Source organism: Schistocerca piceifrons, chromosome X (assembly GCF_021461385.2).
Source record: "Schistocerca piceifrons isolate TAMUIC-IGC-003096 chromosome X, iqSchPice1.1, whole genome shotgun sequence".
Classification (NCBI taxonomy): Eukaryota; Metazoa; Arthropoda; class Insecta; order Orthoptera; family Acrididae; genus Schistocerca; species Schistocerca piceifrons.
The window spans coordinates 14,915,988-14,932,956 of NC_060149.1; the positions used below are offsets into that span (position 1 = coordinate 14,915,988).

Genomic DNA, 16,969 nt, shown 5'->3' on the forward strand with positions numbered 1-16,969 from the left:
GTGGACTAGAGCCCATGACTGCGCCTCGTGGATGGCTCCCTGTAGGCGCCGCTCAGCAACACCAGCACTGGTGGAGCAGTACAAAATGCAGAAGTCGTCTGCATACAGAGAGGGTGAGACGGATGGCCCTACACAGCTGCTGCTAGACCGTTAATGGCCACTAAGAATAGACACACTTAATACAGAGCCCTGTGGGACCCCATTCTCCTGGATGGGGGAGGGGGGGGGGGGAAAATTATGGGAGGCACCAACCTGGACATGGAAAATACAAAAAGACAGGAAATTCTGGATTTAAAAATCAGGAGTGGGAGTCTGATACCCCACTCGTATAATGTGCCAAGGATATGATGGTGTCATACGCTTTTCGTAAATCAAAAAAGATGGCAACCAGGTGTTAACTTCTGGAAAAAGCTGTTCAGATGGCAGAATCGAGGGATACAAGATTATCAGTGGTAAAGCAACCCTGGCGGAAGCCGTCCTGACATGGAGCCGGCAGGCCACGCAACTCCAGGCCCCAACCCCACCGTTCCAGCACCTTGCAAAGAACATTGGTGAAGTTGATGGGCTGCTAGCTATCCACATCAAGCGGGTTTTTGCAGGTTTGAGCACTAGTATGATGGTGCTCTTCTGCCAGCATGATGGAAAGACACCATCACACCAGATCTGGTAGAAGATCATGAGATGTTGCTTGTAGTCAGACAAGAGATGCTTAATCACCTGACTGTGGACCTAATCTGGCCCACGAGCTGTCAGGGCAATGTGCACGTGCACAGAGGAACTCCCACTCTGTAAATGGGGCATTATAGGGTTCACTGTGGTATGTAGTGAACGAGGGGACTTCCTCTTCCATCCGCCGTTTGAGAGTGCGAAAGGCTGGGGGTAATTCTCTGATGCAGAGACACGAGCACAGTGTTCAGGAAAGTGCTTGTCAGTCGTGTTTGCGCCGGTAGATAACACGCCACTGATGTTAATGCCAGGGACACCTGTTGGGATCTGGTACCCAAAAACTCATTTTATCTTTGTCCAGACTTGGTGCCACTGTAGAGCTCACCGACATTCCTTAATTGCTTCAGTGACCACGTAGGGCCTTCCTTTCACTGGGGGCACCCTAAAGAGCGAGGGATCGTGTTTTCTGCCACAGAAACAATTGTTGTAGTCACCTGTCAACCATCACATTGATGTTCTCATGCGGGAGACATTCAACAGTGACAGTAGAGGTGAAAGTTTCCCAGTCTGCCTTGTTTCAAGACCATCTGGACAAGTGTCCATGGGCCTAACACTGGGGCAGTGACAGGAAGATGAGGAAGTGGTCATCCACACAGGTCGTCATGTGCTCTCCAGAGGATAGATGAGAGAAGTTCTGGGCTCCAGATTGATAAATCAATGGCCAAGTAACTACCATGAGCCACACTGAAAAGTGTGGTGGCCCCAGTATTTAAGAGGCAGAGGTCGAGTTGGGACAGTAAATTTTCGACATCGCTGCCAGGGCCAGTAAGCATGGTGCTACCCCACAAGGGGCTATGGGCATTAAAATCTCCCAGTCGGAAAGGTTTAGGGAGTTGACCAATCTGTGCAGCCAATATGTTAAGCGGTACCACACCATCTGAAGGGAGATATACGTTGCTTAAAGTTATTTCCTGCGTTGTCCGTACCCTGACAGCCACAGCTTCAAGAGGAGTTTGCAGGGGAACATGTTCACTATATACCAGTATCAGGACATAAATCGCAAACTCCACGTGACATCATTATATTCACTACGGATCTACATCTACATGTACACTCCGCAAGCCACCTGACGGTGTGTGGCGGAGGGTACCCAGAGTACCTCTATCGGTTCACCCTTCTATTCCAGTCTCGTATTGTTCGTGGAAAGAAGGATTGTTGGTATGCTTCTGTGTGGAATCTAATCTCTCTGATTTTATCCTCATGGTCTCTTCGCGAGATATACGTAGGAGGGAGCAATATAGTGCTTGACTCCTCAGTGAAGGTATGTTCTCGAAACTTCAACAAAAGCTCGTACCGAGCTACTGAGCGTCTCTCCTGCAGAGTCTTCCATTGGAGTTTATCTATCATCTCAGTAACACTTTCGCAATTACTAAATTGGAAGGCATGAAACACTCAATGAGGCAGTCTACGCCTCAGGTCACCTGCTGCCACCAACTTATTTCATAAATGGGCTTATATCCATTGTGTCTAAGTGTCCGGCGAGATCTAGGTCCTTAGCCGACACCAGAATTTTCAACTCATCCTAAGACGCAGAGCTTGTAGGCAACGGTGGTGTGGATGCCACTGCAATTTCCTTGGTCTTAGGGGTCTTATTTCTGGATTTCTCTTGCTGACCCTCGAGTTTCTCTGGCTGGGAGGGCTTCACTAATTCAGTCTCCGGGACAGAGAATGATTGTGAAGCCCTACGACCAGAGCTTTTGGGCACTTCAGGCACTGGCAGCCATCGTCTTTCCCATGAGCAGAAACCTGGGAAGTGGGTGACCAAAGAGACACCTTCCTAGCAAGAAGAGCCCAAGACGACTTATGCTTCTCTGGATGAGAAGTGGGGACTGGTGCCCCTGATAGTTGGAGGGACAGTGCTCCCGAGGTAAGTGGTGTGGGAGCAACAGGGAGGGAAGTGCCTCCCCACCATCAAGGGGGCAGGTGTAGACTTCCGGCTCAGAGCCGACTGGAACTCACGGAACTGATGGGGCTAGAACTGTTCTCGTAGAAGCGGCATAAGAGGTGGTCATAGCCACAGGATGTAGGCACTCAAATTTCCTATTGGCCTCAGTGTAGGTCAGTCAGTCCAGGGTCTTGCATTCCATTATTTTCCTTTCTCGCTGTAAAATCCTGTAGCCTGGTGAGCAAGGGGAATGATGCTCTCCTCAGTACACCCGGATTGGAGGCAGGGCACATTGAGTATTGGGATGGGATGGACGTCCACAATCTCAACATGTCATGCAGGAAGTACAGCAGGAAGACATATTATCGAACTTCCAGCACTTAAAGCACCACAGTGGAGGAGAAATATATGGCTTGACACCACAGCAGTAGACCATCACTTTGACCTTCTCAGGTAATTTATCACCCTCGAAGACCAAGATGAAGGCACTGGTGGCAACATGATTATCCCTCGGACCCCGACAGACAAGATGAACTCCTTGTCGCTTTTAGTTGGAAATGAACATCTCGCCGCTCTAAATTCGTGTGCAGCTCGTCATCAGACTGCAAAAGCAGGTCCCTGTTGAATATAATACCCTGGACCATATTTAAGCTCTTATGATGCGTAATGGTAACGGAAACATCCCCCAGCTTGTCACAAGCGAGTAATGCCTGTGACTGAGCAGAGGATGCTGTTTTTATCAAGACTGATCCTGACCGCATTTTGACAAGCCCTCCACCTCCCCAAACTTGCCCTCTAAAGGCTCTACAAAAAACAGACTTCACCGAGACAAAGGAATACCCATCAGTTCTCGTACATATGAGGTACCGGGGTGAATAAGGTTCGCTGCCATCCTTAGCCTGGCGTGCCTCCCATGGTGTGGGCAGGGAGGGGAACGATTTAGGATCATACTTCCTTGCACTGTACTGATACTTGGAACACTTAGAGACTGCTGATATTTTATCACCAGCAAGAGATGACGTGGTATGCTTCATCACACATCATCCGCCCTGATGCCACTCAATCTGACCTGGGGCGCTCCCCATGGGCACCACCCAGCCACAGCAAAGGCAGAATGGCCATTGCCGGGCGTCCCGATGCCCTCAATGACGGGCATCTACTCCTTGGCATACGTGGGGAGTTAATGGCACAGGCATCAGCAGAGCGATCCCTGTGTAGTAAGGGGTGCAACAACCAATACTGTACATGGCGGACGCACCACAATGGACTGGCTACCGTGCTGGATATGAGGCACAAAGAATTCCATGGTCATCATCGGCGCAGAAAATGACACAACATAGTGGATGGAGGAAAACGCACCCAGAAAGGTGTCCTCGCTCAAGAAATGGAGCATGAGTGGGACTGCAATACCATCATGAGAAATTGGGCTTAAGATATCTATGCACGATGGATATGATGCACCATGTAAGGCACCCTTTCTCAATTGGCTCGCTCTTCAGGAAAATTTTGAAAAATGGAGGTCAAACCCTTCAGGGGACCATCACAAAGGCCAAAAGGTGAGAGACTCCTTTAGTCACCTCTTACAACAGGCAGGAATACCTCGGGCCTATTCTAAACCCCGGGCCTGCAGGAGAGTGACCACAACGGCCCACTGCTTGTGGAGTTTCTGAAACTGAGAACAACCATCAAGGCCTAGCCTTATCAAACTGTTTTACAGAACCTTAGATGAGCCAGCAAATCGAAACTCCGAGGCATGTTGTGCAATAGCGTTATCTTCCTGCATGATAATGGCTGCCCACATACAGCCAATGTGGTGAAGACGACATTGCAGCAGTTTTGGTGGGAAACTGCTGGAACATCCACCGTACAGTCCCGATCTTTCACCGTGTGACTCATGAGTTTAGACCTCTAAAACAAGCTATCTGCGGACATCGATTCACTGTGGATGAAGTTTGTGACTGGGTCCAGGCCTGGATACGGTAGCAGCCTACCAGCTGCTTCAAGGATGGAATCGACTGGCTAGGGTCACAATGGGATAAATGTACCAACAGTTTTGGCGACTATTTTTTAGTACGTGTACTGTGTATAACTACATCTTTGAGTTAATACAATAGTTACAGTTACTTTACACTAGTGAGGGGATTTCATTTGAATGCCCCTTACACATACATACTCCACAAGCCACCATGTGGTGCATGGTGGAATTACTTCCTTTCCTGTTCCACTTGCAAATAAAGCAAGAGAAAATGACTGTCCACGTGTCTCCCTATGAGCCTTAATTTCCATTACCTTGTGGTCCCTAAGCAAAATGTGCACTGGTTACAGTAGAATCGTTCAGCAGCCAGAGTCAAATTCTCTTTATCTAAATTTTTCTCAATATTGTTCCTTGAAAAGAACATCTTCACTGTAGGGACTTCCATTTGAGTTCCGAAAGTATCTCTGTAATACTTGCATGTTTACCAAACCTAAACCCAGCAGCCCACCTATATATTGCTTCTGTGTCTTCCCTTAATCCACTGGTTCCCAACATAGGGAAATTACCCCTGTGGGTGATATGTAATTTTCTGTGGGATAAAAACATAAGGGCTCATATGTGTTTCAGTTATGGAACTAACTTATTTTTAAAAGAACGTTACTATTACACTATTTGTAAGACTGCAATACAGATTAGATAAGTTACAAATAATTACATATATTTTCAAATCCTAGCATGACATGTAACACAATGTGTTGGAGGTTACAGCCAGTGAAACGAATACATAATCACCATTGTCCTCTCTTAGTCCACCTACTACACGTGTACTTTGTATACAATGCATCAATGACAGTGAAATTTAGACACGTACATAAGCTTAAGTATCTCATGAAACTGCCCTCTCTGGGTTCTAGCCTGTTCCAGCAATGGACAATGAATTGCTTCATTGATCGCTTCTCAAAAACATAGGAACTGACACCTACACACAACAGAAGCTGCATAATGGCTATTACACTGCTGTGGAGTCTAAACTGTATAAATAACTTACGCTGGGAAAAACTAAGGTATTAAGGTATTATTATTTCTTTACTTTCTCAGACGTTAAGTCTGGTTAAAAACGGAAAGTGACGTGAACCTTGATCAAGCGTCACTTCCTTTTAACTGTATGGTATGTGTTATACTGGATTTAGGAACTTTCGGGTAATTGAACAGGTATCAATAATTACAGATTTCTGTAGTTGTATATATAGGTTTGGATGTAGCTGTATTGCATTGATGTACTGGTGGATATTGTGTGGTATGACTCCTGTAGTTGATAGTATAATTAGTATAATGCCAACTTTATCCTGATGCCACATGTCCCTGACTTCCTCAGCCAGTTGGATGTATTTTTCAATTTTTTCTCCTATTTTCTTTTGTATATTTGTTGTATTGGGTATGGATATTTCGATTAGTTGTGTTAATTTCTTCTTTTTATTGGTGAGTATGATGTCAGGTTTGTTATGTGGTATTGTTTTATCTGTTATAATGGTTCTGTTCCGGTATAATTTGAATTCATCATTCTCCAGTACACTTTGTGGTGCATACCTGTATGTGGGAACGTGTTGTTTTATAAGTTTATGTTGTAATGCAAGCTTTTGACGTATTATTTTTGCTACACTGTCATGTCTTCTGGGGTATTCTGTATTTGCTAGTATTGTACATCCGCTTGTGATGTGATCTACTGTTTCTATTTGTTGTTTGCAAAGTCTGCATTTATCTGTTGTGGTATTGGGATCTTTAATAATATGCTTGCTGTAATATCTGGTGTTTATTGTTTGATCCTTTAGTGGCAGTGGTCAGACACAAAGCTTTGGCAGCCTAATCTTCCAATTTCTGTCCATTCAGATATAGGGAGGCCAGTAATCAGGTGATTTAAAAACAATTAGCTTAAGTGTACTGCACACATTTTAACTTTGTCGATTGTTGGGCCTGGTGTTCTAGCGGTTAAGCACGTGCCGGAAACAGAGAGCCTACAGGACTGAATTCCAGTCACATCATAGATTTTTCAGTCTGTGTCTTAACCTAGCAATCAACAATATGAGTAGCCACCAGAAACGACATGTGGTTCAAATTCCACTTTAAACTGCAGGTTGCCTATCCCCAGCTGGGTAACTGGGTAGGTACGGGACACACAAATCCTTGGAAATACGGATGCGTCCGATCCCGCCCATCTGCTTTGACCCATGACGTCACAAATATGGCGGAAACGAACATAAACCACGATTCCAATATGGCGCATATAAAGTCGGGATGTACACATTATGAGATCGAAAATACATTGAAAAAACAAACACACACACTTTCCACAAAAAGCCTAATGACACTAACGGGACAAGCGTGGGAAGTGGGGTGTTTTTGGGTGGGGCAAACTAATTTTAAACAAATTTAGACACCCACCCCCATACAAAATCACACAAAACGATGAAAAAAACTGACATCACAAAACTCCCCAAACATCACTAAACAAAAATCATCTGGAATCTGACACTTCCCTTGACCTATATAGCTCAACAGCAGCTCCTGATCCCATAAATTAGGATCAAACACTTCCCTTGGCCTATATGGCTCAAAAACATCTCCCAATACCAATATCAACATACACAGCCACACACTGGGATCGAACCCTTCCCTTGACCTGCGCACTTAATTTTATCCGTCATATCCATTCCTGCACAAAAACAACGACCGATTAATTTTAGTAAATTTACCACACGACGTACAGCAAACAACACTAAATTAACCTTCACACAAAATCATTAACTCATTGAAACGAATTCCACTACAAACACAGCTGGCACACTGAACAATTCTGGATAATGAGCAAAAGCAAACTGAGCCCATTACACCACACAAACAAAAACCCTGAACATACCACCAGAGAGCACAACAAACCACAACACGATGACATCTACAAACACGCCACACTCACAAACCAAACTCCGCGCCGTCATGACATCACACACGACAACACCCTTACGTCAAGGGTCAAAGCCGATGCTTGGGATCGGACACTTCTGTCGACCCAAATCCTTGAAGTGACATGCCATTGGAAGACTTGTACCAGACCACTGAGACACATAGAATTATTATATTAAATGGTGGTGCAAGGTGAGGGTGAAGCATGTGTCACTAGGGGGAAGAGTGGTGCAACACGTGTCTATCCTCAATGGGGTAGTTAGCTTTCTTTTCTGAGGAGTTGTAAACAGTACTAGCAATGCACTGTAAATTTCTTTATTTTATAGGAAAAAATGTTTTTAGAAATAAGCAGTACCAAATGTCTGATTCATTAGGTAGTGGTTAAATAAAAACACCCACAAAAATGTATACATATAATTTATCTTTTTGTCAAGTTTAATTAGGCACTAATGTTGATAATAGTGGGGGGAGTAGACTGGGGAGGGGGAGGGAGGGGGGGGGGAGGAATGAGTCCGGGGTAGCTACTTTTGGATTGCACTCCAGGGTATGGTCTCTAAAAGGTCAGGAACCGCTGCTTTAATTCAAGCTTATGGGGATCCCAAACACTCAAACAGTACTAAAGGATAGGTCACACTAGTCTACTTTACAGATGACACACATTTTCCTAAAATTCTCCAAACAAACTGAAGTCGACCGTTCACCTTCCCCACTACAATCCTTACAGGCTTGATCCATATCACACCTCATTGCAATCTTATACCTGGATACTTAATGTGTCTGGGTCACGCAGCACATTATTATATTGTATCAAAAAATTATTCGATTATTTTTACTACTTACCTGCATTTGTCTACATTTAAATCTAGCTGCCATTCATCACACCAACTAGAAATTTTGTTAAAGTAATTTTCAGACAGATGTTGCACGAATTATTTAGTGGACTATTACGAGTACCAATTAGATTAATGGCAAAACAAAATGTATACATCGAAACCACTACAGTGAGGGATTTATCAAACAATTATGAAACAATGGCAATTAAAAGATATGGACATTTAAAACAGAAACAGTATTTCATAACTAGGATTTACTGTTTCTAAACATTAAAGGGCTCTATGATACTTTTCAACATTACAGTTTTTTCACATCAGGAATGAGTTTACCATGAAAGTTATCAATAGATATTGTCTTGATTGGTCCAAGAAACGAGAATGATTTTGCAACTACTTTCACTTTTTCTTTCAACGGCAACCAAAATTTACCCTCCCTATAAGCTTTAAAAACCTCATTTCAAATTCCAGCAGCTCTTTCTTTGGTTCTAGATGGATTTAGACAAACTGATTTTTTCAAAACAGTGAATACATATTGGGTCATCTTTTACATCAAGTCACTCCATTTTGTCATTTTGTTTTTTGCCATTATGAATTGATCATTTGTAATACTTCTAGCTGGAAGGACTTCAGGATTCTTCACTGTCGAATCAATGTCTGTAAAGTTTATGAACCAGTCTACCACCAGTCTGTCAATGGAAAAAAAAGAAGAAGAAAAAGAAGAAAAGAGTGTGATGTGTTCAATTAAATTTTTTCGGTGTATTTTACTTCTTTTGCAAGTTTAACTCCTCAGTTTCCCAAATATTTCAGTGAGTTTGACAGTTCCACAACACCTCCCAGAATAACTACCTTCCAGCTGTGCCACTCCCTTGTCCTTTGAGATGAGAAAATAAGTCCTCCTCCAGTCCATATTTCATGGCAACACTTCTGATGCTTACCATGGGATTTGCATTCATTTCTGTTGTCACCCTTAGTAATAGTCCTCCAAGTTGGGTTTACCTTTCAATTTTTTTTTTAACTGACACTTACTGTTTCAAATATCAAATTTATGTTTTACGGCCACTCACAATACATTTTCTCACCATCACACAAAGTGTGTGTGAACTCGTCATTTTCAAAATTCCCTTGCCTGCCACTCTAATATCTAGAAATATTAGTTCTTCTTTGAAGGGTGTTTGATGAAGGCTAATAATTCTGTAGAAAACTTAGCTATTGTTCGTGTCACAATACAATGGAAAATTAAATGACAAGTTGACAATGTCAAGGTAAATACGTTCCATTTTCTACGCAAATGCCGTCGTAGAAATAGCAGGAATACAATTCACAATACATACAAACCGAACGAAGATATGTCTGCAAAACAGACGATATTTGACAAACTCAGATTCATGTGGGAGTGGTGAGGCTGTCCGCAGCACAAAATTTATCTATCTGAAAATTACCCCCAAAAAACTGTTTGTTACCTTCAGACGTACATCATTCTCAAACACACACTGGTACTCGATATATCGCTAACAACTACGATCAGCAGAATGGCCCCACAACCATGAAACTACAACCACCTTCACCTGAAAATGGTGGAATCTGATAGCATGTACAAATTTCATAAATGGAAACAACTGTAAGGTCTACATTTCGTGGGCAATCGCAGCGCTCAAAAAGTTTTTGTTAAGTCAAATATCACGTACGAACTGAGGACCACAATGTTTGCAACGGGTTGGTCTCAGTTCACCATCGCTGCACGGGAAAGGGTATTACACTGACAGTTACGAACAATCGTCTAGGTATAATAAACCTGTAACCAATTTAACTTACGTGAAAGTATCTACGTACCAATGTTGAACCCATTCGTGGCTGTAACGAACAATTTTTGGATGATGCAACAAAAGTATTTTGAAGTGAAAAAGAACGCACTCTGTCGGAAACTATAACACACATCAGGATCATAAACAGCTTCTAGATCTCTAACAAACAGAGAGATCTGTTCGTGATGCATATTTCTGGTTTTCGTATGTGTCTGCATCTGTTGTTTGGCTAAATTATTGTCACTTACAGTAGATTAATGATACAGCACTCACCTATCAGTGGGCCTCCTCCATCTGGTGGGAGCATAGCGGCATTGCCGCCAATGCCTATTCCCGCAAGAAGCTTCAACAAAACTTCTTGCGGGACTTTACATCCTCATCCCTTCAGTTCTGAAAAATCAGTTAGTTTAAAATCCAACTGTAGTCCGTGATCTTCCGGTTTGAAACGAGTTTTATCTGTTCCGCCAGCCGCTTCCATCATTAAACAAACTACCAAATCACACCTTCGAACTACAACAACTTAATTTTTGCGCTTCAGCACACGAACCTACAAAAGAGGTTAGCTTAAAAAATTCGAATCGCCTCCTTCGAACACTTCCACACTTCCGTTGCAAAGCAGTTCCACTAAAACCTGAAGAACAAAGATTCTATAGAATAAGAGTCGTTATAGAACCTTTGGCGAGACATTCCACAGGCGTCCAAAGCTCAACTACCAGACCTACCGATAGATGGCTCTAGCGCGTGCCGGCCAAAGATTATATCATTGAGTGTCCGCCATATCTGAATTTGGCGAAAAACGAAGTGCCAAAACACGGATGAAAATGTTTTTCGTTCTGCGCCCTGATAAGTCTTTTATATTGGATGTTCTAGATATCTACACATCAACATAATGAAGTGTTTCTAATCTAGTGAGAAAAAACAGTGACAGTTCTGCTATGAAATTCCTAAATTCGAGTGTGTTGTGGAAGTTTGACAAGCTGACCTATAAATTGTTTACTATTAATTTTATGAGTGCTTTACTTATTTGCCCGTTTTAAAATACTATTTAAGATTCAATGGAGCTCAAAAAATTACCTTGGTTGCCAAAGCTTTTAACTACAGGTATAATTCGGAAAATCAAGTGTGGAAAACAGTGAAGACGTGTCTTGAAAAAAAAGTTGATATCGTTTGCTTAGGGGTATCTTTACTGCCAACAGAAATTACAACTGAACTATTAAAGTATTACTTAGTTATAAACGGAAAAACTTATTTTTCTTTATCTGAAGTGATGCATTACCGATCTGCATATATGCTGATACTGTAATTGCAACATTCACTTACGAATTTGGCTCTCTCTTTGATCAGAAATTTAAATTCCATAATTTTATTAACGCCTGTACATGACACAGTGTATTTTAACTGAGTGATAAGGTAGAAGCACCAGTTTTTGACAGTGCTTCAGTCTTCGATACGAGGCAAGAAATACATTTAAATGAGACAAACACAAAGGCCAACGTTAAGGCTCCTCTTAAATGCATAACTCGTATCATTTGGAAGTTAAGTGTAGTAATAATATTATATTGGACTGATCCATGATGGTGTAGGAAGTGAAGGAACTTGTTGAAAATAACATCGATCACAGCTGTTAATTTTAAGGTTGGAGTGCCTTAAAACTGTAATTTTCCAGTCTGACACCCAAATAATGGCTGGTACCATGGTTTTATTTTAAAATTGAATTCAAAACATGTCAGTGAGCAAAATTAATTTGACTATGAATTACAACCATGGAATTTTATTTCTGTGAATCTTGGTTCCAGTCTTTGACATGGTGTCAATCACTGGAATGACTGGTTGTCATGATATGGCCCAAGCAAAAAACAAACCTGAAAGCGAAAGCTGTAGAAGCTGGCCAGACAGGCACCCCAATGGCTGCTACAATCTGTGTTAGACAAGGGTGACATTATATTGCAAATTTAGTGTAAAAAGTTCCATATTGTCTGAATTTGTCCTATACTGACAGGACATTCTAGTCCAGTCGATTTTCTTATCTGCAAAAGTACACTGGACAATACCAGTGGTACAAAGGTAGTGCCAAATTACAAACTATCCAGTAACAACCGAAGTATTGCTGGACAATGTACAGTAAATAACATGTAATAACCTGAGACATTCAGAATTGGTTTGAAGAATTAGAACAGCATTTGGAAAGAGAGTAACATTTTGAAAATAACAAATGACACAAGTAGAGTTTTCAGTTCTTATGAAAGCTCGCTTACTTTTTCTTTTTTTCTTCTTCCTCTCTCTTCTCCATTCTCAAGGGAAAAATGTGATAAAATAAAAGTGCAAGAAAGTTGTGTACAATGTTGGAAATGAGGAAAAAGAAAATCTCACTATGCTTTTAACAGCATATGCTGCTGTAAAGCTTGCTCCTCCTAAGAACATGATTTTCTCCCATATCTCTCTCTCTCTCTCTCTCTCTCTCTCTCTCTCTCTCTCTCTCTCTCTCCCCCTCTCCCTCTCCCTCCTCCATGTGAAGAGTATTCCTGTAATTGTAGCTAATAGCATACTAAGAACATGAGGGTGTCACAGTGGAGATTTGTTTTCTGATACAGACGTCTGATACAACTATTCCACAGCAAAACTTACTTTCAACAGGTGTGGTAGCAGTGCATTCCCATAGGATAACAGAATATTATGTCCTCCAGGAACCACATTGGGTACACCACTTACAGCATAAACTGTACAGCAACTACAATGTTTTGTGAGCAAGTAATACCAGTCAGTATCTTTAATTTTAACACAAGTCTTGACTCCCTTAATTACCTGCTTATACATGTGCTTGTACTACAGGTTAGTGGTAAAGCAAATACTTATTGAATAGGTCTTCACACTTTTAATACTTGGCAGAAATTCTGAAAAAAGTAAATTCTTTTATTACTGTATCACCTCTATGGTGAATTAAGAGGTACTGACTGGTTTCGTTGAACATTTATTAGAAGCCTTTATTTTACCTGCTATTGATAAAGAGCCATTCCAAGTTCGGTACATTACAATCTCTCGCATTTTTCATGAGGTTTGTTATTCTGTACACTAATATTTCTTCTTCTAAATGGTAAATATTGCATTCAGACATTGTCGGTATTAAAGGTAATTCATGAAATAAATTATATTTAAACCAGAAAATTAAAGGTTCCACATGACACGTGAAAAGTACCTTGTTACACACATGTATGTACAGATTCCAAAATGTCTGTGAATTTGAGTTACAAACTTTTTTAAATAGAAATATGAAGATCACAATACTTTGGGTCTGCAATAAGTCAAACGTAAAATACTTTAGTTCCCTATGGGAAACTTTGTTCTTTACGTGACTCATGCAACTGCTTTCACTCTTAATGGAAAACTAAATGTTTTATGTTAAAGTGTAACCATTGTTACATAATTTCTGTGAAGTAAGATTCCTTAATGTTAATTCCTTCCTTTGTCATTGTAACTTGATAATTTCAGTTCCATATGGGACATATGACCTAAAAAAAAAAAAAAAAATGAAATGCTTTTATTACTATGACCAAACAAAAACTTTTTAACATGTAGTACACAGTTCAAATCAGCAAAAAGTGTAACTGTATAATTAAGGTAAATGTTGATGAAAATTAGGCATGTAACTTGAATACTGAAATTTCCTAATCCGCAACTTGTGGTCGTGTGGTAGCGTTCTCGCTTCCCGTGCCTGGGTTCGGTTCCTGGCGGGGTCAGGGATTTTCTCTGCCCCGTGATGACTGGTTGTTGTGTGATGTCCTTAGGTTAGTTAGGTTTAAGTAGTTCTAAGTTCTAGGGGACTAATGACCATAGATGTTAAGTCCCATAGTGCTCAGAGCCATTTGAACCATTTTTTGAAATTTCCTAGATTTCCAAGTGTAACTGTAATCACTGTATTCAGTACTTTGTAGTGCTAGAAAGATAATTCTATATGATTATTTGCATTCTCTTCCCCTCCCCCCTCCCTCAACACAGGAAAATATAATAGAAAGACCTCCTAGCAAAATAAAGACAAAATTAAGAAAATTAGGTTTTGCCTGAATCAGGCCCCCTTATTCTAGAATGGTTCTAAAGTAATAAGAATGCTTACGATCAATTGGAACATTATGTTCATTCTAAGAAGTATTAAAACAAGAATTAAGAGAGTAACAATTTTATTGCTCTTATGTTGCAGAGTATCCACAAACATTACTGTTTGAAACATAGGGCCACTGCATACTCCATTAGATCACACCCATTCTGTGATTAAACTGCTTTCTTAAAGTGAAAAATTCAAGTTAACATAGTTATTGAGGGAAATATTTTCTCACACTGAAAGCTATCTGTCAAATAAGTCTCAGAACTTTTTTTTTCATTAATTTCACACAAATCACCTGTTTTTAATGCAAGTGCATATTTTGTAACACCTAACATCTTAAAATAAGCTTATATAATAAATAATTATAATTTTGTTACAATATCTACACAGGATGTAAAGAGTTAATTTTACTTCAATGTGATTCATCGTTTGAAGTTCATCATTATACAACAACAAATCTATGGACAAAATAGTTTTAAAAAATCTGTCAAAATGTCACACCCATCTGCATGAAATATCCCAATACATAATCTTCTCCAATTTGAGCACTATACATGATTAAACAATATGAGTTTATTTAACTTCTGCCTTATACGTGATTTGTTGTTTAAAATTTTCTCAGCGGGCTTTTTTTTCCATATGTTTTTAAGCACGTGCAGGAGTACAGGGATGCAATCTTACAAACAAGTTGAGTCTGATGTAAATCCTCAATCCCAATTTCATAATGGTAATCATGACCAAGAGCAGGAGCACATGTCCAAGATACACTAAACATTGTATTTTTCCACAGGATGAGGAAAGTAGCTTTTAAAATCACCTTGTAAAAATTTAAAGTACAGCCAAGTGAACATAAAGTGCTTATATTTACCTTACAGCCATCACATGTAACACACCAAACCCTAATGCCAGAACTATGCAGCCTCTCTAATGCAGATTTTATCAGTGTGGCCTGATTATTTGCCTGTACACTGTTGATAAAGAAATATGCAATCAGGCATTTAAATTTGCCTTTAATAGAGACAAGCATGAAAACCAGAGCCTCAGATGGCTCTATTACTTCTTTTACTGAGCCACTTCCCCACCAAAGTCTAAAAAACCTGTGTACTGCTTAGTTCCTTGGTCCCAAACTACTTGCTTCCTAATTGCCACACTGTCTACAATTAGACATGAATCGCTGAACTGGTCCCTTACAATGTACTTGAAAACATCTTTTAAGAAGTCAGGTTCACAGTCTACACTTGCCACCCATTTTGAAATCAATGGGGCAGAGGCATTAATTTTTTCAGGTATTCATATGCTGTTGGTGAATAAAAGTACACAGTCATCGCAAACATTTTCACATTTGTTGTGTATCTATTACCCTTTGATGAGAGAGAGTTGTTCACTAAATTGCACACTAATTCCACTTGTGTTCCTTTCTGATGATTGAGGAAGTTATGTAACTTCTCAGGAAGATGCCCCTTCTCCTTCAATGAACTTATGATGTCATCCACGGAAAACACTTTCTTCTTCGAATTTTTTCACGGGCACACTTCAGTTTATGTTTTAATTCGTGCACAATGTCTGAGGGGAAAAAAAATGTAAGTTTCGGTCGCCTTGTCTTCCATTTATACTTTCGACTGTATACCACAATCAATTACTGAAGAACCAACTGCACTCTAAATAAGGAAATAATTTCGTTATATACGATTGAAATAACTCAAGGTTTGATGAAAAAATATTATAAGAAAACGTTGGGGATGTGAAAACATCCTTATACTAACGTTTTCGACACAATTCGCAGCTTCTGCATTGGATAAGTGGGACATGCTTTCCACGGAAGAATTCTCATTGACAACATTCTCCACGCATTCAGTAGCGTCTGCAATGGGCAAATCGAGCACGGATTCCATGACAGAACGCTAAAAACAAAAATATGGACCTGTATTACAACATTGCTTAGACCTATGTAGCGTACGAAATAAATTCACAAAAGTAAAAAGCGCACACACAGCAAGGAAAGTAATTAGCTACCTCAAATGTAGAATCATCGTTGTCACTCAAAATCCTAACAACATGTCGTCGTGGCTGTTTATTTGGTGCATCAAATGTGTCGGAAACTGATGGCACTGCTTCGGGTTTGAAACGTTTCTTCCACGTTCCAGGGCTCACTACGTAATCATCTCGTCGGAAACGGTTTCCGCAAAGAAAACTGCAAGACGTAGGATTAAAATCTTTCTGCTTCACGGAAGTAATCCACGTCTTTAGTAGCTCTGGGTGCTTTAGAGGAAACCTGTTCAAAAACATCGAATTAGCAAACGCACTAAGTCTGTATTTTTATCGTATTGTATCGGTAGTCGTATTACCTGTGGAATGGTAAGTCACTCTCCTTACTCCATCGCTTCGTACAATTGAAAGCGGAACAAGAAATCACCATTTCGATAATCCGTAATTCCTTATACACCGTACAGACCGAGAGAAACTTCTTGCTAAATTCGAATATGGCGGGCAATACAGACGACAGTAATCAGCTGGTAGAGCCATCTATCGGTAGGTCCGGTAGTTGAGCATCCCTCATTTCGCTAGCTTTAGACGCCTGTAGACATTCCATTCATAGGCGTTGAAGCGACGTCTAGCTTTTGTAAAAATGTCGAAGAAAGATGAAAAAAAATTGCGTCAATATTTTTAAACTCACAAGACAAGGTCTTGTATAAA

The 16,969-nt window shown here is 40.6% G+C and overlaps 1 protein-coding gene across 2 annotated transcripts in view; it reads right to left on the minus strand.

The window, feature by feature from the left end:
* LOC124721768 (inactive selenide, water dikinase-like protein) overlaps nt 1–10,799 on the minus strand; it is a 152,216-nt gene extending 141,417 nt beyond the window's left edge. For both annotated transcript variants that reach the window (XM_047246878.1, XM_047246877.1), the window contains exon 1: nt 10,453–10,799. In XM_047246878.1, the coding sequence (XP_047102834.1) occupies nt 10,453–10,660 (208 nt within the window). In that variant the 5' untranslated portion in view covers nt 10,661–10,799. The remainder of the gene's footprint in view (nt 1–10,452) is intronic.
* Nucleotides 10,800–16,969: the final 6,170 nt, after the last annotated feature.